Source organism: Nansenia antarctica (genome assembly GCF_963989245.1).
Source record: "Nansenia antarctica genome assembly, chromosome: 2".
In the NCBI taxonomy this organism is placed as follows: Eukaryota; Metazoa; Chordata; class Actinopteri; order Argentiniformes; family Microstomatidae; genus Nansenia; species Nansenia antarctica.
In genome coordinates, this window is record NC_137675.1 from 66,772,476 (window position 1) to 66,795,250 (window position 22,775).

General features: G+C 41.2%; 3 protein-coding genes across 3 annotated transcripts; 2 read left to right on the forward strand and 1 right to left on the reverse strand.

Moving 5' to 3' along the window:
- The first annotated feature begins 4,448 nt into the window (after window positions 1–4,448).
- On the forward strand, window positions 4,449–8,481 carry ppan (peter pan homolog). Its single transcript, XM_080524125.1, has 12 exons — window positions 4,449–4,617; window positions 4,904–5,074; window positions 5,228–5,329; window positions 5,582–5,632; window positions 5,816–5,986; window positions 6,242–6,318; window positions 6,534–6,641; window positions 6,813–6,936; window positions 7,049–7,127; window positions 7,314–7,443; window positions 7,544–7,704; window positions 7,872–8,481. The coding sequence occupies exons 1-12, from the start codon at window positions 4,603–4,605 to the stop codon at window positions 8,351–8,353; spliced, it is 1,671 nt and encodes a 556-aa protein (XP_080380251.1). The 5' UTR covers window positions 4,449–4,602; the 3' UTR covers window positions 8,354–8,481.
- A 1,001-nt stretch (window positions 8,482–9,482) lies between these two features.
- Window positions 9,483–10,418, forward strand: p2ry11 (purinergic receptor P2Y11; the record flags this gene model as incomplete). The annotated part of the gene is made up of 1 exon (XM_080523312.1): window positions 9,483–10,418. The coding sequence occupies one exon, from the start codon at window positions 9,483–9,485 to the stop codon at window positions 10,416–10,418; it is 936 nt and encodes a 311-aa protein (XP_080379438.1).
- Window positions 10,419–19,144: 8,726 nt separating this feature from the next.
- On the reverse strand, window positions 19,145–20,880 carry LOC308150952 (syntaxin-binding protein 2-like). The gene is made up of 5 exons (XM_080523742.1): window positions 20,844–20,880; window positions 20,615–20,713; window positions 20,373–20,458; window positions 19,374–19,534; window positions 19,145–19,276 (listed from the first exon to the last, which is right to left on the reverse strand). Exons 2-5 carry the CDS (start codon window positions 20,618–20,620, stop codon window positions 19,188–19,190), a joined length of 342 nt encoding a protein of 113 aa, XP_080379868.1. The 5' UTR covers window positions 20,621–20,713; window positions 20,844–20,880; the 3' UTR covers window positions 19,145–19,187.
- Window positions 20,881–22,775: the final 1,895 nt, after the last annotated feature.

Consider the following 22,775-nt stretch of genomic DNA (forward strand, 5'->3'; position numbering starts at 1 on the left):
TTCGGTAACCAAACGCATGTAGCTACACATGGTTGTTTCAAGTGTTACACAAGTGTAAGCAAATGTAAGCACAGGTATCGGATATGGGTCATTTTAAAAAGTAGATGTAAGCAGGCGTTCGAAAAATTTGGATATAGGCAAAAAATCTGAACTAGGCATTACGACCTGCAGTGCCATTTCTAACACAGCCACAGTCGAGATTAGCTGGAATCAGCCTTTTTCAACTAATCGCTGATTAGTTAGTTACCAGCCTGCCCACCTGCATGGCTGTAGACACTCTTGACACGTGTGTGTGTGTGTGTGTGTGTGTGTGTGTGTGTGTGTGTGTGTGTGTGTGTGTGTGTGTGTGTGTGTGTGTGTGTGTGTGTGTGTGTGTGCGTGCGTGCGTGCGTGCGTGCGTGCGTGCGTGCGTGCGTGCGTGCGTGCGTGCGTGCGTGTGTGTGTGTGTGTGTCAGTGGAGGCTGGTGACTTCTAGAATTGAGGCGGCCACATTTTTTTCCGCTTGCTCGCTTCACTCGCGATGGAATGTTCCCTGTTCTTCTTATCTGTCTTTGTTAAAAATTATTAATTTGTGATTGGCGGTACTGAAGGGATTGGGACACTCTCAGGATGGTGGATGAAGCAGCTTTTATTGCCTGCACAATGGGTCATCAAATAAACAAAACAATTGGCATGAATCTCTGGTCCGCCTGCAGCAGCTATTGTCCCTTCTGCTCAGGCTCACAACATTCACCACAACATACTACATACAATCAATGACATGTCAAAAGCACTCAAACACTATGTCAATCAGACACACAACATACAATTCAGAACAATACTTCATCCATTTCTAATATTTATCCTGCAGAACAGCACTCATACACGCGTGTGGCGGAAAAAGGTACTACATGTGGAATGCAACATGACGTTACTGACTAGCCATGCCCTAGATCGCGAATGCTAGCAACACCACGAGTGGACTCTTACAAAATGCACCAAAACATAGAACTCAAACAACATATGTAATAAGTTACCTGCACAATGGGTCATCAAATAAACAAAACAATTGGCATGAATCTCTGGTCCGCCTGCAGCAGCTATTGTCCCTTCTGCTCAGGCTCACAACATTCACCACAACATACTACATACAATTATTAATTATTAATATTAAAAATAAAACTGTTCAATAAATCCTAAATGTTGTCTACCTATTCGATGTATAAATCGCGCCAGAATCTCGCCGACTTCCGAGGTCATTTTAAGCAAAAGTATTTGGCCAAATGAGCTATTATTTTCAGGGGAAAATGGCTTCATGTGATTGGACGAACAAAATGTCAATCTTTCAGCCCTGGACTCAATGCATGGTGAGGCCAGGCCTCCTCTGCCCACCCATTTTCAGTGATTTGGCCAATCACATATTGCCATGAAAAAAATTGCATTACATTGACTTCTATGAGAAACCACTTTCCGACAGGAGGCCTGGCCTCCTCAATACAAACGGATAGGGATTCTGGCCTGTAGGTGCTTTACAATTGCAATATTGGGTTTTAGCCATGGAAAAATTCAGATTTATGAACAAAACGGAAATAATATGAATATTTAAAAAAAGTATGTTTTTTGTTAAATAAATAAATAAAATTATTGCTTTTTAAAATCTCTCTCTCTTCTCTCAAATTATTGGGGAGGCCAGGCCTCCTCCACCTCTATGGAGGAGCCTCCACTGGTGTGTGTGTGTGCAGAGCTGCCAAGTTTCACCAAAAGTTTGGAGTGAGATTTTTTGGCGGTGGAGCGACCCAAAACTGTGCACGTTTTGGCAGCGGCGGCCCCTCTCTCCCACCCAATTATTTGTGCTAGTTTCCTGCAATTTGACATGTTGTTCATAATAAACCAGCACAAGAAATGAAAATAATTAACATTTTATAAAACAAGAAAAAAAATCAGACAATATATCATATTTATGAAATCTTAATAAACAAATACAGTAGCCTACAGACTCTAAAAGAAAAATGGGCCCCATCAACAGGACTCAGCCCCTTGGTCAGCAGCAGAAAGACCCTTGGTCATCATCTTATATACAGTGCATTGCTCATAGATGGCTATCATGTTATACAGTACATATCAGGGTTTTTCCTGGGTCAGAATGAGGGCTTTGGTGGTTGATCTTGTGCGAGCGCAGCGCGCCCAAATTTGTTTTGAGGGACCCCCAATTGTTGTATTTGTATTGTAAATTGTAATTATTAATTATTATTATTATTATTAATGTACCTGGTTATGTTACAGTAGAGAAACAAAAAACAGTTACCAAAAAAACCTGAGTAATTACTAGCTAAGATTGACAAAAGATTGGCGTGGTGCAACCGAAATTAGTAAACAACTAGTTTGAAACTTGCTAGTAACAACTAGGGGTTCGTTTAGTAACTACTAAATGCCTGCATTTATAATGACTTACGCCAAATTGGTGCAACCCAGTCCAGTAGGCTACCAGATACGATGTTGTAATGTATGCACATAATTTGCTACCACGGTTGCCAGACGGAATTGACAATGTCCAGCCCAACCGGTCTAAAAGCTGCCGAATGCACCCGTCCAGTGTGACCAAAAGTAGCCCAATCTGGCAACCACTGCTTGCTACGTTCTTGCAGCTGCGTGAACACAGGTTCTTCCATCAGCGCTCGCCTGCCGCTTCGATTGCAGACTCAAGTTAACGCGCGTGCAGAAAGATGCCACGAAACTCATGTCCGGTAGCTTTCTTTCAAGGAATTTCAAAAATAAAAGTCCCGTAAAACAATTGTTATTTCTCGCCGTGAGAAATAGAGATGCGGCGTGAGAGCGTGAGAACTGGTTGAAATGCGTGAGTCTCACGGCGATTGCGTGAGACTTGGCAGCTCTGTGTGTGTGTGTGTGTGTGTGTGTGTGTGTGTGTGTGTGTGTGTGTGTGTGTGTGTGTGTGCGCGTGTGTAGACTAGCATTCTTGGCATCTAAGCAGTAGCGTGTTTCTGTGTGGATATCACGTGTGACCAAAAGTGTGAAACAATTTGGAGTTGTGTGAATTCTGATGCACCGATACGGTGGTGAACTAGTAGCATCATTTCTCATGTCGCATCCAGTCAGATGTTTCTCTATAATATTACCTGCCAGCACAGAGTAAAGGCAATATGGGGCTCGAAGGTCTTTTTTTTATACGGTGCCATTTGGACTTCATAACTTGTGAAAATGTAATTGTTGATTTATCTATATTTTAATGTTCTATTATATAAAGGACATATCTAGCTTGCTGAAAAACATAGTGGTCGAGCTCAGGCACCTACATTTTATTTTATTTAGAATACCCTCTGTAGTTGAATAGGGCGAGTGTCTCCAGAACAGAGTGGACATAGGGTGGACACTAACAGGGTGGACATTTTGAGTTAAAGTTAGCCTTTAGCCTGCCTGTGTTAGCATAATGCCTAGAATGACCATGAATACTTGATGAGGAATCTAATTTGCACTAAATACTTTTTTTGAAATTATTCAATTTGATTGATCTCCTCAATATTTAGGCATAACAGGGTGGACACGTTATGGTCAACCACATTAAACTCACTGGATAAAAACATAAAAATCAGATGGTAAAAGAGGTAGAAAATCACACAGCTTACCACATTTTAAATCCCCTCCACTGATGTGATGTCACCTCATGAGAGTGATGTGATTGAGAAATATGGTTTTCTTTTAAAGGGGACATTAACACAGCATAACAGGGTGTACAGTGATCGCAGGGACAAGCAATATTGTAAGCAAAACCTTAATTTTTTGTACAAAATTTAAAAAAAAAAAATGGATAAAAACTATATTTGATTTCAATAGATATTGATCAGGAAAATTAAATAATAATAACATATTTGGAAATGTATATGTTTTTAATAGTTATTTTTTGGATTGAAGTTGAATGAACAACACTGGGGACATCCCAAATCCCATGCAAAATCCAATTTACATCTTTAACCAAAGCTTTTAAAATGTAGAAACAACAACTTAGAAGCCCATATCATTGTATTCATAATAAATAACAATTGACTATACATGAAAAACCTAATGGAATTAGTATTTGTCCAAATTTAGACAAAATACAACATGATTTAGTATATTTATATTTTATATTTATTGTCCTTCTCATTTATTACTGTGCGGAGCAAGTTGCTACACATGTATCAATTACACATTGCTCCACAGTGGGAAATGATTGATCCAGTACAGTGACTGAGAAGCGTCTGGCTGTGACAATCCGATAATACAGGTAAAAAACAACATAATATATTGTAGCTTGTCGTCTTCGTCATCCACTTGTAAGGACATATAGTGGGTAAGAACCAAACCGTTAGACACCTTGACAAGTCGGACGTCTTAATTTGTGGCACAACCAAGCCTGAAATCTGCACGTGGTGCATGTAACATCCTGAAGCCAGCCATTTCTACCATCTACTTAGTCGCAATGGTTGTGGACGTGGAGTGGCATTATAAGTGCCCGGTCTTTATATTGTCATGGTAGTTTGATAACTGTATTTTCGACGTTTTATATTGAATCGTGCTCTTGTATTCTATTCTTCTATCATATGATTGTATAAAACATCATCCAACGTCATGGGTAAATCAAAGGTAAGCAATTAGCTAGCTAGCTAAGTTGGCTCCATGAATTGTGTTTAAAGATGTAATTATTCCATAATGAAGAAAGAGCTAACGTCTTAGAACTTAGTGGATGAAAATGATGTTTTTATGAGAATATCTGACTATGATTACACATTCATGACTGATGCATCCATTATGCAGTAAATTGGCTATGCTGGCATTTTTGTTAACATGACTGAGGACATCGTAATGGCACTATAGGTAGCATAGCATTTCAGTGTAATGTATGCCTAACGTGGGGATTCCGTACTTGCAGACCAAAAACCAGAAGAAATCTCGTACGAGTGCGAACCAAGTGGCTGAGGAGTTGTTCGGAACGGTCCCACACTCCTTCGTGTTTAATCGGGGTCCGGTCGGCAAGAATGTCAGCCAACTCGTGGTGGACATGCGGCGCTGCATGGAGCCCTTCACGGCAGAGTCCCTGAAGGTCCGCCCTGAACATTTGTTGTAAAGGCATTGCTGATTTATAACGGACATTTCCGTGAAATAGATGTTAATGTGTACCAAAGGGTCTATTGAATTTGATAAAATACAAAAGATTTGATAGTTTTTTGACGGTCTGTTTCTGCTTGTCTACCAGGTCAGAAAGAAAAACGTTCTGAAGGACTTTGTGGCTGTAGCAGGACCACTTGGAGTGACACACTTCATGATCTTTACCAAGACGCCCAGCACTCTGAATATGGTCAGTATTGTCCACAACAAACAACTGCACAAAGTCTTTAGATTGATGTACATGCTGCAACAGTCATGCCTGTCATGTTAACCTTCAAAACGCAGATGCAAATGATGAGTCATGAGAATATCTGATTTCATGATTATAATTATTTTCACTGATGCATCTAAAGCACAATTGTCATAGCTGGATCCATCAGAATATCACAGGAACAGTGTTGGGTCCTTTTCAAAATCACTTATTTAAAATAATACTTTTCAGAGGCTGGCTCGACTACCCAAAGGACCCATGCTCCATTTCCGGGTTCTCAAAGTGAGTTAACAAACCTGTGCTTTTTTCTTGCTGACAGAGATGGGCTCAAAAGATGACATTTATGAAATTGACTGTTAAGTGATGTCTTTCAAAGTAAACGCACTGATGTGCCATTTCCTCCCAACGAAACATTGCATTGTGGACCTTCTGTTGCCTCTTGACTTATTGCCCTTGTCTTTCCAGTACTCCCTCATTAAAGATGTGGTCTCATCTCTGAAGAAGCACAGGATGCACGAACAGCAGTTCTCACATCATCCATTGCTGGTCCTCAATAACTTTGGCTCAGATGGCATGCAAGTCAAACTGATGGCCACCATGTTTCAAAACATGTTCCCCTCCATCAGTGTGCACAAGGTATGTCCGGTAATTAAATTCTCGGAGTTGAAGGAGGATTGAAGGATTTGTCAAATATGATGAAAGTATAGTCTTCTGAGATTCTGTGACGATCATTCAAAAGTAAACGCTTTCTGATTTCCTAGAATCCTTTGATCCTCTGTTACCCTCACAAGCAACAGTATGGTGTGATTACACTTAAGATGTTGCTGTCCAGATCTATTTCAATACATTTTGCCTTTTGGGATTCTGTTTTGACACCATTGCTTTCTCTAGGTAAGTCTCAACGCCATAAAGAGATGTGTTCTGCTGAACTACGACCCTGTGTCACAGGAAATAGAATTTCGACATTAGTAAGTATTCAAGATAGTTGTTTGTTTACTCTTGAATTCGTTTTTGTTTTTTTAAATGTATTTGGGAAAACTGGGCTCAAAGGATGACAGACTGTGAATTGACTGTTAAGTGATGTATATTCAAAGTAAACGCACTGATGGACCCAGCCTACCTAGCATGACTGATGCCCCTTTCCCAAACGGACTGTTCATGACCCCATTGTGTGTCCCTGCAGCAGCCTGAAGGTGGTCCCGGTGGGCATGAGTCGAGGAGTGAAGAAGCTGATGCAGGAGAGATTCCCCAACATGAGCAAGTTTGAGGACATCAGTGAGCTGCTGATGAAGTAAGTCTTTTTAGATTGCAGTGTTCCCATTCTGGTGTGATGCTACTTCATGTCTGTTGACTGTACAGTGATCTCTCAGAGTAAACACTCTTGATCCCTTTTTTTGTTGTCGCATTGTTTATTAAATTGGCCAGCAGCTGTTTAGTCTCATCCTGCCTACTTTGTTTTCAGAGGGGCCAACCTTTCAGAAAGTGAAGCAGAGCAGGACGGAGATCACAACATAACTGAACTGCCACAGGTCTATTCCGGGCGTGGCAATATGGCATCACAACAGAGCGCTGTGCGGCTGACAGAGGTAATTAAGCATTTCGTCAGGCATTCTTACTGACGATGTAATTATTGTGCAGATACAATTATTTTGCCGGAGGCTTTAGATAGATTTCACAGCATTGTTTTGTCATCCTCAGATTGGTCCTCGCATGACCCTGCAGCTGGTCAAGATTGAGGAGGGCATGGGTGAAGGGAATGTGCTCTACCATGCTGTTAGTGAGTACACCTGTTGCTCTCTGTCTGTTGTTTCTATCAATTGGATGTACATGATGAAAAGATATCTATGATTACCTGTGATCTTTCTCAAAAGTAAACGCTTACTGACCCATCCACTGGGAATTGAAGGGTAGGATAGATATTGATCAAATTATTAAATGGGTCCCTTGTATAATTTCTCTGCAGTCTCAAAGACTGAGGAAGAACTGCAGGAGATCTTGATCAGAAAAGAGGCACAGATGAAGGAGAAGGCGGAGCGCAGGAAAAAACAAGAGCAAGATGTTGCCCAAAAGAAAGAGAAACGAGAGGAGAACCGGTGAGTTCTCTCAGGAAATGTTTCTCACTGCTTTTTCCATAACTACTATTGAGTTTATTGGAGGTTGAACACTGTCTGATGTTGGTCTCATAATTTGCAGACAAAGAAGCCTGGCAGGCTTAAAGAGGAAACGCCCAGAGGCTGAAGATGAGGACCCTGAAGTAGAGGACCCTGGGATGCCGGAGGGCAAGAATGCACCTGTTGAATCTGACGATGAGGAGGAGTACTACAGAGAGGCAGTTGGGCAGGAGCCAGATGAAGGTAATTATTAATCACCCTTTTGATGCTAAACACTTTCTTGATTTTGTATTAGTCTGTGAAGACTGTGTTGTCCTACCGTAAAGACGGAAGACTGTCAGTGAGCTGCTGATGAAGTAAGTCATAAGGCTATTGGATTAAACACTATTCTCTTGATGTTTTTCATTCAGACATGTTCCCTGCCAAGAAGAGGAGAGATCCAAGCAAGTCCCCAGGACCCTTCAAGAAGAGAAAACTGTCCACTGGCAAAGCCTTTGGTGATGAGAGGAAAAACAAGCGTGGTCCCAATGCCAAGTCACCCCAGAAGCCAGGGGGAAAACACAGAGACCGAATGGGTGGAGACAGAGACAGGAAGGGGGGTGACAGAGACAGGAAGGGGGGCGACAGAGACAGGAAGAAATTTGGGGCTGGGGGCAAACCTTTTGGAACAAGAGTGGCAGGCGGTAAAAGATATGGTGTGAAGAAACCTGGTGATGGGGACAACAGGTTTGGAGGGAAGAAAAAGTTTGAAGGGGGCAACAAATTTGGTGGGAAGAAAACGGGGGAGAGGGGTTCGAAGTTTGGCGGCCAGAAGGGCAAACCTCGTTCAGGTTTCAAAAATGGTCCTGGAGGGTCAAAGCAGGGCTTTAAACAGAAGAAAGGGAAAGGCTGAATTTCACAGTATGGAACTTGGGACTAATGGACATTTGGGTGTACTGCCCTGAAACAACACCAGGTGGCATCATGAACTTGAAAAACAATGTCCACAGCGTTTGTCGGTTCATGAAAAACACTGCCTTTGAGATGTATATAATGTATGTCATACGTTTATGATAATAAATTGCTGTGTGCAATATGTTTTTTTTTATTGTGTGTGAAGTTGTCTGATAGTTAAATATTTATGAAATTGTGCATATTATGGAATAATTACATTTTGTTATACTTGAAAATACAAGCTGACAATGGTTCAAAAGGAGAAGTGACTTTGTCTTTGTGGTTTCCTCCATCCGGAGCACTTTGGGCGGCAGGAAAAGCGCTATACAAATAAGGCGTTATTATTATTATCTTAAATGCCATTTGAAGAAGCTCTCATTGTAGTTCAGATATTGGCTGTAACAGGTTTTACCACATGAACTAACATCCACATTTGTTGCTGTCAACCAGTAAGTAACGCTGTTATGGCTTGTTTTTTAAAGTCATACTTTGTCTTAGAAATGTCTGCCTGATCACTGGGTTAGCACAGTGTAAAGGAGTATTGAAATGGATACCTTGCATTGACTACCTTTTTGGTCATTTGTTTTGAGAAATATCAATCCGTTGTATTTTATTTATTAAAAAGAAAGATAACTAACTGCAATATGACCCAAAAAAAATGGGCCGTAGATATCAGCAGACTTATCTTAAGATAGCCTGAGGATAAGAAAAATGTTACCACATGTTTGGAACAAAAACAATGTTGCACTTACGTAATGAATGTTAATAGCCAATGCAAGCAACGGTGTTGTGTCTGTTGAACATAGTTAAAAGGATACAACTTTAGAATAGGTGGGATCCTTGGGATGGCCCTGACCTTTACCCCTAACTCTTAACCATCTTAACTCCTTGATCCAGTCTTGACTGTTGTTGGGTCGACCGGAGGATCCCACTTAAACTTTTCTGTCAAAAAATCTACATGTAATGATGAATGTGTTTTATTCTGTTTGACCTCTTTCACAGGGATCCTGACTGAAAGACACCCTTGAGACTACAAGCAGTGTATAGAGCCTTTTTTCACCTTCCACAGAAATCAGCACAGAACAGACATGATGAAGAATCACAACTCTTCCTCCTGTGAAACGTTTCAAATGGAGTTACTGCCTTCAGTGTACGGAATAGAATTTTGCGTGGCATTGGTTGGCAATATGTTTGCATTGTGGCTTCTGGTGACCAGGGAGAGGCGCAACTGGCATACTGGTGTGGTGCTGTCCTGTAACCTAGCCATTAGTGACCTGCTATATGTCCTGACCCTTCCCTTGCTGATTGTCTACTACAGGCAGAAGAAACACTGGTTGTTTGGGAAAGCTGTGTGTAAAATGGAACGCTTTCTCTTCACCTGCAACCTGTATGGCAGTGTCTTCTTTATCATGTGTATCAGTGTGAACCGCTACGTGGCCATTGTACACCCATTCTTCACCCGTAAGCATGTGAACCCCGGACTGGCCAAGGCTGTCAGTGTCGTCATCTGGATTTGTGTGACAGCCATTTCCTCTCCAGAGTTAGAATTTGCTTCCACGTGTCCAGCGCCATACAAGAACAAGACACAGTGTGTCTCCTATTGCCACACTGCTGACACAACACCGCTGACACAGCACTCTCACTTCACCTACAAAGTGTTTCTGGCCGTGTTTGGGTGTTTAGTTCCGTTCCTGGTCACTTTTGCGTCATACGTTGCTGTGTTCTGGGTTGTGTGGAAGAATGCAAATATAACCTCACTGGAGAAACGCAAGGTGGCCCTAATGGTGGCATCAGTCCTTGTGCTATATGCCGTTTCCTTTGTACCCTACCATGTCTTTCAGATTTACCACTTGTACCTGAGGATAAAGAGGCCTACTGAATTTGTCTGCTGGGTCTACAACGCCTACCAGGTGTCCAAGGGGCTGGCAACTCTGAACATGTGCATACATCCACTACTCTATATGGCAGTGTTTGATAGCATCAGAGTAGCCTGCTGTGGAAAGAGCTCAGAGGACATTCATTAATGAGGGATGAAAAATATGTTTCCTGTCTGCTGTTTGAATGCTACACTGCTACTGACACTGTTTTTGACAAATAGTTTGCTGGAGGGCTTTTTTTTTCTTTTTTTTTAAGCCAATGCAGATAGTGCCAAAGCCTACTCCTTGGATCATATATTTCAATTGTGCTAGTCTTTAGAGTTTTTAATTTAATTTCACTGTAGACCACGTAGATCACTCTCAAATATTCAGATGTATTTGAATGCCATGTCAATAAAGGATTATGCCTCTACCTATCATAATTGTTTTATGTTATTACATTGTTAGAAGACTGAATACATCAAATAACTAATTTGTATGTATTTTATATTTACATGTTATGGAATTATAAGTGTTGAGTGTTGATCTCATTTGCATACTCACGCTGTGTGTTGTCATACGCATGTTTACGTATGTTGCTTACGTTCATGTTTATAAATGTAAGGGCGCCAAATAAATCTTCCTCTTTCCGGAATGTAAACCGATGCGAGCAGTCATGTGTATTTATTGATTACCAGAGACAGTTAGTAAGCATGGCTTCCACACCGCCAACAGGTTATGGGCCCAGGCGTGAAGTAGGAGGAAGCAGAGAAATTACGAACTATTTCTATTAATTACTATTACATCATATACAAACACTCCCATGTACAGCACATCAGTGGAGGCTGGAGGAGGCAGAAATCAGAGGACGAGGGTGTTACAATGACCTGCATCTCTGCCTCCCCCCATCTGTCTCTAAAGCAGAGAGAGAGAGAGAGAGAGGGAGAGAGAGAGGGAGAGAGAGGGGGAGAGAGAGACAGAGAGAGAGAGATTGAGAGAGACACAGACAGACACATCAGCAGTGGTAGGCAGCTTACATATGATGCCAGCAACCCTCCAGTCACCACCAGCTCACATGACCTGCTGTCACCATGGTGACCTGGCCTGACCGAGAGTACCTGCTGTCACCATGGTGACCTAGCCTGACCTCTAGACTACCTGCTGTCACCATGGTGACCTAGCCTGACCTCTAGACTACCTGCTGTGACCATGGTGACCTAGCCTGACCTCTAGACTACCTGTCACCATGGTGACCTAGTCTGACCTCTAGACTACCTGCTGTCACCATGGTGACCTAGCCTGACCTCTAGACTACCTGCTGTCACAATGGTGACCTAGCCTGACCTCTAGACTACCTGCTGTCACCATGGTGACCTAGCCTGACCTCTAGACTACCTGCTGTCACCATGGTGACCTAGCCTGACCTCTAGACTACCTGCTGTCACCATGGTGACCTAGCCTGACCTCTAGACTACCTGCGTACGTGTGCGTAAAATGCCTGTGTGGGCCACGAATGCTTTAGAGATTTTTAAGTGGGCCTTGAGTCCAAAAAGGTTGGGAACCGCTGCTGTAGTGGAAGATATTATCCTCATTTCCAGTGAAGTAGCTGCCATCTAGTTATGACATTTTTGTTCATCCCGCCCCATCATCACTCAGCGTTGATGACGCGGATGGTTCCGGTTACACTGGTATGAACGCGGGCTGGTTCGCCAGACAGCACCAAGGTTTGGAGGTTTCAGAATGGGAACGGTTCCTTGGCGGTGTGAAAGCCCTATGAGACAACTGTGTGTGACCTATGTCTGCTGGCCAATCAGGCCATCATCATCATCTATAACACAGTGGAGCCTTGGTATACTACAAGCCAAAGCAACCTTTTTTGTTACATTATCTTCTCAACACCGATTTAAAAACTTTTACCCGTCTTCCCATTTCAAGTCGATTTTGACTGACACCCATCACATTTTGAGGGCTGGTTTCCGGGACACCAATTAAGGCCTGCTATATTGGCCGTGATGATGGCGCCCTCGTGTGTCCATCAATTAGTATTGCATTTCTGTAGATGAATTATCCAATAGATTCTTTCGATCTCAAATCATTTCAAGGATTTTTAATGAATGTTAACTCGTTCATAAAAACACGACTGCTGCTTTCACACAGCACTCAAACGAGTGGCATTAATATGGAAAAGATCAAACATGGGAACCTGAAGGGGTGGGAGTGGGGTGAACTAGTAATAATGATAAACATAACTGACTCCTATTTTAACTAATTCCAATTCTTACTCTGGGCCTTCAGAACACATCACTTTATCCAAAGTGCACTGAGACATCTAGCTGGCTAGCTAGAAAACCAACTGTGTGGGATTTACAAATGATTTACATATTGAGGAGTGCATGTCAACACTTTTCATTATTTCATTAGCTCCCTCCGTCGGCCGCTGCTAATTGGAGAGAGACAGACTCCACGCATACTCAGACACGCTCCATTCTCACAAACGCGCTCACTCACACACACCCCATTCTCATACACGCGACACATACACATCCCTTAGCAACGTCTGTAAGCATCAGTCGAATGATGCGCCAGGCTGTTGTTGTTGTTGTTGTTGTTGTTGTTGTTGTTGTTCAGAGTTGTGCAACTAAATTGTTTTTGTTTGAAGAACAGATGGGTCAGATTATTCTCATTGCTCCAATGGATTTCGAGTCAACAGGTTAATTATTACTCTGCTCTTCCTCCATTTCTCTTTTCATTTCTCAAATTGACTAACGGTGATACCGGACAAGTTTGGACACAATTAAATAGGTAACCCAAACTATTAACCCTAACTATTTATATCAATAAGTTACTGTGACTGACGCTGGAAATGCGTGTTTAAGACATTTACTGTATAAGAGGCTTTTATGAGAGCATCTTGCTGCTGATTTATTTATTTAATATCCAGAAATTGTTTTTGGCAGATGATTTTCCCATTTGATGTAGTTCATATTTGGAGTTTTGCTAATTCTATCATCTATGTACCGTTTCCTCCATAAGTATTTATTATTCATTGCGTTTAAATGACAACATAATTAAATTATGATTATATGATTGGAGCACTTTGAGCTGCAACGTTTGCATGAAAACTTTTTAACTTTTCAAAAAATGCCGGTCGAGATTTAGTAGCTAATCTAAAAATTACAATATGATATTATCTACTATAACTGTACTATAACTGCTATAAATGTACTATGTACTATAACTGCAAATGAAATTATCTTATTTGAAGTATTGAGTTGGGAGTGAACCATTTTGGTCGTCTCTTGGTGCAAAATTCAAGCCATGCCATAACAAAAATCTCTCTCTCCCTCTCTCAGTCATGTTACGACGTAGTCCTCGCTTGTACCAAGACGGTAACGGCAGCGTGGTCTCTTACAAAGAGACCCGCGTGAGGTGTGTGTGTGTGTGTGTGTGTGTGTGTGTGTGTGTGTGTGTGTGTGTGTGTGTGTGTGTGTGTGTGTGTGTGTGTGTGTGTGTGACACTTGATGTAGAGGCATTAGCATTAGCAAGGTATGCAAATCCTTGTGTACTAATGTTCTCTGTCCCCCCATCCACACACTCTCTCTCTCTCTCTCTCTCTCTCTCTCTCTCTCTCTCTCTCTCTCTCTCTCTCTCTCTCTCTCTCTCTCTCTCTCTCTCTCTCTCTCTCTCTCTCTCTCTCTCTCTCTCTTAGATACAAAGAGACACAGAGGAAGAAGAGACAGGCAGCGGCCGCCTCCCGTATGACCCCAGCACCTGCTACTGTTCTGGCCCCAGCTCCGGCCGTGCCCCCCAGGGCACTGGTACCCAGAGGTGTCAGGACTACCACTGCCAGCTGTGGTAAGTACAGTGACAAATTGAATTTAGTTTAAATTAGTGAATTAGTGTCTGTGCAGAATTAGTGTCTGTGCATGTGTGTGTGTGTGTGTGTGTGTGTGTGTGTGTGTGTGTGTGTTTGCGTGCGTGCGTGCATGTGTTTAATCGAGTAATGTATACTTAACAATTAGCATTATCTCTCTCCTGTAGATCATTTGTTAGCATTACTTGTTTGTTTGTTGACATTAGCCTTTTTCTCTCTCCCTGTAGCTGGTGCGTTGTTCAACATTGGTGTGAGGAAGGCCATCCTGCTTCTCCTTCTCCTCCTCTTGACTTTCTGTGAGTGTCACTTCACATCCATTTCATTCTAGATTCATTAATTCATTCATTCTTACTTACGGCAATTGAAAAATGTGTAGCCTGTAGATATACACATGCACAGGGATGTCACACACTGAATAACTAATAAATTGACAGAGGGGCGGGACAAAAACAATATCCGGCATATGCAGTCACACAATTATGTATGAATTACCAATAATTAGGGATGGGAATTGATAAGATGTTATAGATACCAATGCAACACAATCTACAAATAGAATACGACCCACACATGCAGACAAATCATTTTGCATTCATTCAAATTCAGTTTTTTAAGTACAAGTCACTGAATTCTATTTGTGCATCATGATGTGTTTGCTAGTGGATTTTGAATCTATTTGTAGATCGTGTTTTCTATCTGTGGATCGTGAAGAGTAAACAAACTCTGGTTTTCAAATCAATTTGTAGATCATGCTGTGCATTTACAATACTTTTGAGATCGATAGTGAGTGGTTGAATACTGTCCTTGTTGAATACTGTCCTTGTTGCCACTAAATAAAACTTTACACTCCAATACTACACCGCGTAGAGTTTGACGTCAGACGCAGAGTTTGACGTCATGACTCATTAGTTTTTGCAACGCAAAACTGTAAGAAAAATATGGCAGCATCAATAAAAGGAATCGATATCCTTGGAGGCGTACGATTCCGATTGATCGAACAATTTGAAACCGGTTCTCAACTGGAACCAGTTCTCGATTCCCATCCCGACCAATCATTTATTTCACCAGTTAACATGGCAAGCTAATATCATGAATTTCAGAGACAGACATTGTAGCTTTGTCACTAGCAGCTTGGGTGCTGTTTCAATCAACCGACAGCATGGAGCATGTTGCAGATTTGTTGAGGATAGTGGAGCATACCACTTGATAACGTATTCAGTCCTATTTTCTATTCTCTGATTCTCCCTTCTCCCTCTGGCTCTCAGGCTTTTGGTGGTTTGTCATCACCCTGCCTTCCAAGGAAACAGTAAGGCAAACTTCATTCATTGTTTTAACAGATTTAATTGTCAGAAAAGTGAGGCGAGCGAGGGAAGAAAAAAATAAAGAAAAGACTATCAGAATGTAGAGTGTACGAAGATCCAGCTTAGATGGAAAAGTATGAGAAATATTATGCTACACGATTATTAAACACATTAACATTAATGAATTTGGTGTCTGTAGGCTTGATCTTATCTTAAGTTATTGGTGTTTTGGTTATAGAAAGGTGAAACAGTTGTAATTAAGTCAAGTCATATTTATCCAAATCCAGGGGGAGGGGTATACAGTATACATTATTTGTAATGTTTGAGCTTTATTGAGAATGTTGTGATTATTGGCCATGTTTGACCTAAAACCTATAAAGCATTATTCAATTGTAGCCTAATGAATGAATGATGAAATAACAGCTGTTTTAAGACCTCAGTCAGACCTCAGCCAGCCAGTGTGTCTATCTTGCATTGAATAGCACTAAACACAGCTGTAATATGAAATCTGTAGTAGAAATCTTCTCGTTTTGTTAATCAGGTCTTGCCTAAAGCCTGGTACACACATAAAGATTGTCTAAATCTTAACAGATTTTTTATCTGAGAGAGACCCCACACATGAAGATAAAAAATCATGGATTGAACAGTTTTGATCGTATTGTGTGTGGTGTGTTCCGATATTCTCAATACAGCACACAACATACATAAAGATCTGTCCTACGACAGAGTCTCGTCACTCAAGCCAGAAATCTCGAAAATCTCGAAAGAAGTCAGCTCGCTTCTTGATTGGCTACATTCCATCCACGTCACAATCGGACTCGGGAGCAGGGTTGCCAGATGGGATTGACACTTTCCAGCCTAACCACAGTCTAAAAACCGCAAATTCCACCCAAAAAACTGCCCATCTGGCAACCCTGCTCGGGAGTTGTTGGGACTCGGGAGTTGCCCACACACAAGAGGACTTTTGATCGTAAATATCAAAACAACTGCTTAATAGGTCAGGTCATGCTCAGTGAATACAGTGCTGACGTTTTTATGACTGCCAGAGTTGCAAGATTGGCAGTTTGCTGCTGCATGTCTACAAGCATCTTAACTCTTTGTGTGTGTGTGTGTGTGTGTGTGTGTGTGTGTGTGTGTGTGTGTGTGTGTGTGTGTGTGTGTGTGTGTGTGTGTGTGTGTGTGTGCGCGCGCATGTCATGCATTAAACAGTTTGGTCAGGATTGCAGTCCTCCAATGGCAGAGAGAATGCCTGACTTCGCCTTAGAGTCACAAGGTTTGTGATTCACTGCTCATTAGCATCTAGATGTGGTGTTTCATTTGAATGTGACACATGTAAATGCTTACCACATCATACATTATATACTCACTGAGAACTTTATTAGGAACACTATACCAATACTGTGTAGGGCCTCCCTTTGCTCTCAAAACAGCCTCGATTCTTTGTGGCATTGATTCCACAAGATGTTGGAAACATTCCTTTGAGATTCTGGTCCATAATGACATGATTACATCACACAATCCATGCAGATTTTTTAGTTGTGCTCTAATTGCGTTCTTCCCCTTCTTCTCCCTCTCCATTTCCTCCATCCACCTTTTCTCTCTCCCTCCCCAGAAGGTTCCACTTGAGAAAAGGATGATCTCCATCTTGCCCAATAACAGCAATGGTTTTGGATTGATTGCAGCTTCTGATAATCATTTAGTTATTTGAATGGCACACAGAAAATGTAAATGTCCATAGAAAATCTATTGAACACATGACCATAACCAGACAAAATCTATAGTCAGGTTATAGAAATTCACTCTATATTACGATCCCTAGTCTGATACTCAAAGTTGTAATAGGATACTGACGTTTTTTAAAGCAATCAACCAAAAATACTTTCAAATAAACTATTTTAGTGCTTGGTTTGCTGGCATACTCACTAAGAGTCCAAATTAAGTTACGTTTGTAAGTTTGTACTGATTACATTATTTTTATTTTTTTATGTGTACTGATTTGTACTGATTACAAAAATGTTAAACAAATATAATATTTAGATAAAATACTAATGGATTCCATGACCTACCAGTTGGATGCTGTTCGCGACCATTTGTGTCTCTTCTTCAATTGCTGTCATAATCCAGTATTCTTCAAATGTCAAAAGCCAAGCTAAGTGTTAAATATTGCACAGAATGAATTACTTCAACTGTAACATATGATTCAAGGTTATATTTTGCTCCCAGTGCACAAGAAGCAGGTTGAAGCTAGGGAGAACACTTTTATAGGGTCTTAAACTGAAGTATTAACCCATGTCCATTAAATGCCACAGCCGTTGCCCCGGTCTTAATATTGCTGTATATATCTGTAATATATCTGTAATCCCAGAAAAAAACTAAAATAATCCTCCACATGGAGGGGGATGATCTTCTTCTGATTATTACAAGCCTGTTGGTTTAATGCTATTTGTATGTTTTGTTAGAATTTATTTGTTAAGAATTGTTTTAATGAATGTATATTGGTTTTAAGAATTGAGCATATATCTACATACTATGTACAAAACATTCATATTGATGCTCTCCAATAAAATACTTTTTAAAACACAACAGTAGTACAGTTTGCGCCATTGCTTTACAATAACAACAGGTGGCAGTGCGAATGTGACTTGAGTGTGTTGACCTACAATGCAAATGCGAGACTCGAGATCTGCAGACACACTCAGCCCAGTGAAGAGGCAGTGGTCTGGGCTGTAGTAGAAGTCCACCTCGTCCAGCTGAAGCACTGTACCTCCACTGAATACTTTCTCTTGTTGATAACATTAAAACTATGTTTGTATACTGACATTTTCAATCGCTCACGTGAAAGGATTGGTGTGTAAGGTCAGGATATCCAGAGGAAGCAGGTCACACATTGTCCTCACTGCCACACGTGGTACTACTCACTGTGTGTACTGTACAGGGACTATTCTCATTTAATAAAGTTAGGACACATAACTTGAATTAATGCAGATTGTTTATTAATAATTTGGACAAAAAAGAACAACAAAGAAATGAAGGCCCATCACCCTTCACCACCATTTTTATAAAATGTATACATAATAAAAGTGCATGATTTCAGAGGAAGACACACTATCTAAGACATTCTGACTGAGATGAAACTTCAGAGAAGATACCAGCAGATACCAACTCAGTGGCAAGCCACACCGGTTGTAAATGGTCCCAACACCAAGCATCTTTGGTGTAACATTACAGCGAGCATAGGAGAGAAAACTTTGCACATTTAAGTAAATCTGGAGTCTGAAACAACTGAGATAATATATATCCAATATTCACAGAATCTTTTGATATATCAGATTAGCTATCAACAGTGATTTGACAGGGATGGTGCTATTACATACATACCTAAATAAAAGGGAAACAAAAGCGACAAGAACGGTAATGATGATTCACTAATTTGCAAGGCAATTACAGTAGAAGGCAGAGACAGATTCAAATAATCTCCATAAAGGTATACGTTTTAAATTAAATAATCAGAACAACATTTTTTAATCACAGCATTATTATGTACAGAACATCATTAATTTCACTTCAAGCATTAAAATGTGAGAGTTAATAAAAAAAAAAGAATGAGAAGTATATTTTGTTTAATGATTAGATTTAAAATGTCACTTCATGTTGTACAGTTGTCTCAAACTCTGGAACAGAAGATCAGTACCCAATCATGAAAGACTCTGAGACATTTTCCCAGTGTGCTCAGACAGCCTCTCATCCACACGAAGGCCTTGCCTAACAATCAGGTGGTGGTGGTGGTGGGGCCTGGTCCAGCTGCTTCAGCTGCTTCAGGAAGCTGGTGGGGGTGAGTATGTGAGAGGAGCCTGAGGAGAGGGACAGAGAACATCAAACCCATGATGCTGGGGTACTGATTTATGGCATGTTAGAAGTTCAGGAATCAAACAAGTTTCCATTACTTACCAATCAGGACCTCCCATTTGCCATCTGTGGCTCGGGTGACCTCATAGGCAGAGCGCATCTCAGAGTGTGACAGGCCACCAATCACGAAGATGATGAGCCGGGGACCAGAGCGATATTCTGTTGGCGACTTGTGTTTGTGCCAGTGTCCAAACCGTGCACTGCTACAGTATGAATTAACATGTATATTTGTAATAATCTTTCATAATGCCTCTTTATCAACACAAGTGCAGATCAGACATTACTTTATATTTCATTAGATAACATTCTATGTTGATAAGCCTCACAAAACCATCCTTTGGTAAGAGGACTGGAAAGGTTTAACATGAATAGCTATATTCCACAAAACAGCATAATAAAAGCACAAGGGAGAGCACAGCTGCTGGCTAAGGTTCAGTTACATTACCAGTTATAAAAGAAAAGTTATGCCAGTAACAGCTGTTATAATAATATCAATTTGACAATTACACTGTTTACAAACAATAGTGTAAAACAAGCTTATATTAGTGGTAAGTAGTGGTATATAGGGTAAGACAGTTGAGACCTGTGTAAGTTATATTCTTCAAGTATCAATGGCTATTATATAATTAAAACAAGTCCAATGGATGTACAAATCCCAGATTGCCCTTTAATGACTACTCAGATTTAAACCCTAAAAAAGTGCTTTTGGCAAAGAGGAAGCCTTGTCCATTAGTGAACGCAGATTAGGAAGCTTTACCGCTTCAGATGAGCAATTTGTACAGTACAGTAAATTTCACCTATTCACCTCTTGCAATAGCTTGGTTTAGGGTGAACAAGGAGATAAAAGCTTTGGTGGAAGCCTGGGGGGTAATTCCATCAACGTTGCTAAAAGAAAATCTAGGCTTATTTTTGATAACTCTGACAAGATTGATCAGAATAAGCCTGGATTTTCCTTTAGTGATGTTGATGGAATACCCCTCTGGTCATCCTCTCAGGTGGCCCCATCCCTGCTCTGACTGAAGCTCTTCTGTATATACACACCTGACTGCAGTCTGCGTGGTGCTGATGGGAGCAGGGTCTGAGATGAATGGCCACTGCCTTCTGTCCAGCTTGTCTTCTATGGCATTCTGGAACACAGATAAGTAACAGAAAGGCTGGTCAGAGACTCACATACAATCTGTTCAGCATTCCGACTGTATGACAGCTATGGGTTGAGTGGGTTGAGTTAAGACAGCTATGCAACACCATGCAGTCAACTACCCCTTCTTTCACTTCTTCCATACCTCCATCACATCTTTAATGGTGGGTGTCCATCGAGAGAGCTGGTAAGTGCTCTCTGTGCGCTCCTTCCTCTCTGGCAGTGTTTTCCCAGCATTAGGGCCCTGATAACACACAACAATTACACTTACTTATATTATATATTTATATATATATATATATGATATTATGGAATTTAAGTCTTCACTCTAGAGCAAAGCATTTGCATGGCACTATACAGAGAGAAAGGCTTACCCCAGCTATGATGGGGCAGCCCAAGTGCTGCAGGTTAGTGATGATGGGGTAGTGGTGGTCTAGTCTAGTGGATAGTGAGTTGGACTTGTGATCGGAAGGTTGTGAGTTCAAATCCCGCCTGAAACCACACCACTACTAGTGTGCCCTTGAGTAAGGCACTTAGCCCTCAGTTACTCCAGGGGGAATGTCCCTGTAATTCGTAATTGTAAGTCGCTTTGGATTAAAAGCGTCTGCTAAATGGCTAAATTAAATTAAATTAAAATTAAATGATGTTGCTGTCTGCCTGCACATTGGCATGCTGGATGAGCTTGGCCAGGTTCTCCTCCCCAATTCCTGTGTAAAGATGACAGTTACATAGAGTAGAGACACATTCTCCCTACAAACACTTCACACATTCTCCACCCACTCACACAACATTGGTCCTGAATGAAAGCTATCATCCCATTTTAATACCAGTCAGGTGGACACTAGGGGTTATATATCAAACTGTTTGTTTGCAATTACTTTGTTTACAAACAATAGAGTAAAACAAGCTTATATTAGGGGTTCTGATAGGGTAAGACAGTTGAGGCATGTGTAAGTTATATTCTATAAGTATCAATAGCTATCATTCCATTTTAATACCAGTCAGGTGGACACTAGAGGTTATGACGTGTACCCACCCCTTTTCTTGTGGAATATAAAGAGCAGTATGATGCAGATCTTGTCGAAGGGGTCAATGTCAGCGTTGAGGAGCACAGGGACGATGCTCTTCATAGCATCCTTTATGATTACACCCTCTGCATCTGTCCCCATGGCCAAGTCCTGAGAAGTACATGGAGAAACAACCATCAGAGACCCATCAAATGCCACATTATATTATACCTCTGAAATAGAGTTTTGTGTGATATATACAGCATACAACCTGGTGTTGTAAAACAAACAAGGTAATAAATAAAAGAGAGATTGGATGGCCTGTCCTGGCTAAATAGTTTGTTGTAATAGAGTTCTTGCCGATATCTTGCATGTGGTAGTGAGCTTACATACTATTTAACCATTTGAGAGAATCCATCTATCTATCTATGCACAGTCAGAACTGAACTGGGTGTTTTCCTCAAATGCCAAATTGAAGAAATAAAACACACCCTTCAACACATGTAGGACCTGTCACCCACATCTATATACATGTGTATATAAGTGTATAAGTGTATATGTATATATATATATATATATATATATATATATATATATATATATGTATATATACCCCCCCCCCCCCCCAAACACAGACACGGACAATAACAACACAGAACATATATGTTAACATTAAAAAGGCACTTAACTTTCCCAGTGCTGAAAGTGGTGGAACGCTCCTCAGTTGTTAGGAGCGCCGCAAACTGGAGTCGGGGAGTGGCTGTATGGCACCTAGTAGGTTTACCACAGTACCTTTGATCAGCGTGCGTAAAGTTCTACTTTTCCGAATAGTCACCGAGGCACGCTGCAAGCGCCCCGTTGTCCAGCTGAAGCCCCGTAATATGGGATTGTAGTGCTGCACACCTGGATTTTATAACGTTGTATTTGATAACGTTTATTCCGTTCTGCTTTTATTTGATAGTCGGGGTCTTATAGGGCTCTCCCAACCCTAGGTGCTCTCCGCGCTCTCTTCCTGCTGATTGCGCGATTTCCTCCGTGTGTGTGTGTGTGTGTGTGTGTGTGTGTGTGTGTGTGTGTGTGTGTGTGTGTGTGTGTGTGCGTGTGCGTGTGCGTGTGCGTGTGTGTGTGTGTGTGTGTGTGTGTGTGTGTGTGTGTGTGTGTGTGTGTGTGTGTGTGTGTGCGTGTGCGTGCTCCGTAGTAGTATGCAGTTATGGAATTGATTGTAATAAAGTTGATCTGGTAGGTATTAAACCTGGATAGGCTGAGAGCCGCTGCCACCACCTTTGTTTTACCGGTCTG

What these genes read in the sequence shown, in the direction of transcription:
- LOC308150952 (XM_080523742.1), bottom strand. An exon ending in ACCACGCAGACTGCAGTCAG is followed by an intron (nt 19,535 to 20,372) that starts GTGTGTATATAC and finishes TTCATACTGTAG; the next exon opens with CAGTGCACGGTTTGGACACT. An exon ending in CAAATGGGAGGTCCTGATTG is followed by an intron (nt 19,277 to 19,373) that starts GTAAGTAATGGA and finishes CCCTCTCCTCAG; the next exon opens with GCTCCTCTCACATACTCACC.
- ppan (XM_080524125.1), top strand. An exon ending in CGCCCAGCACTCTGAATATG is followed by an intron (nt 5,330 to 5,581) that starts GTCAGTATTGTC and finishes AATACTTTTCAG; the next exon opens with AGGCTGGCTCGACTACCCAA. An exon ending in GCGCTGTGCGGCTGACAGAG is followed by an intron (nt 6,937 to 7,048) that starts GTAATTAAGCAT and finishes TGTCATCCTCAG; the next exon opens with ATTGGTCCTCGCATGACCCT.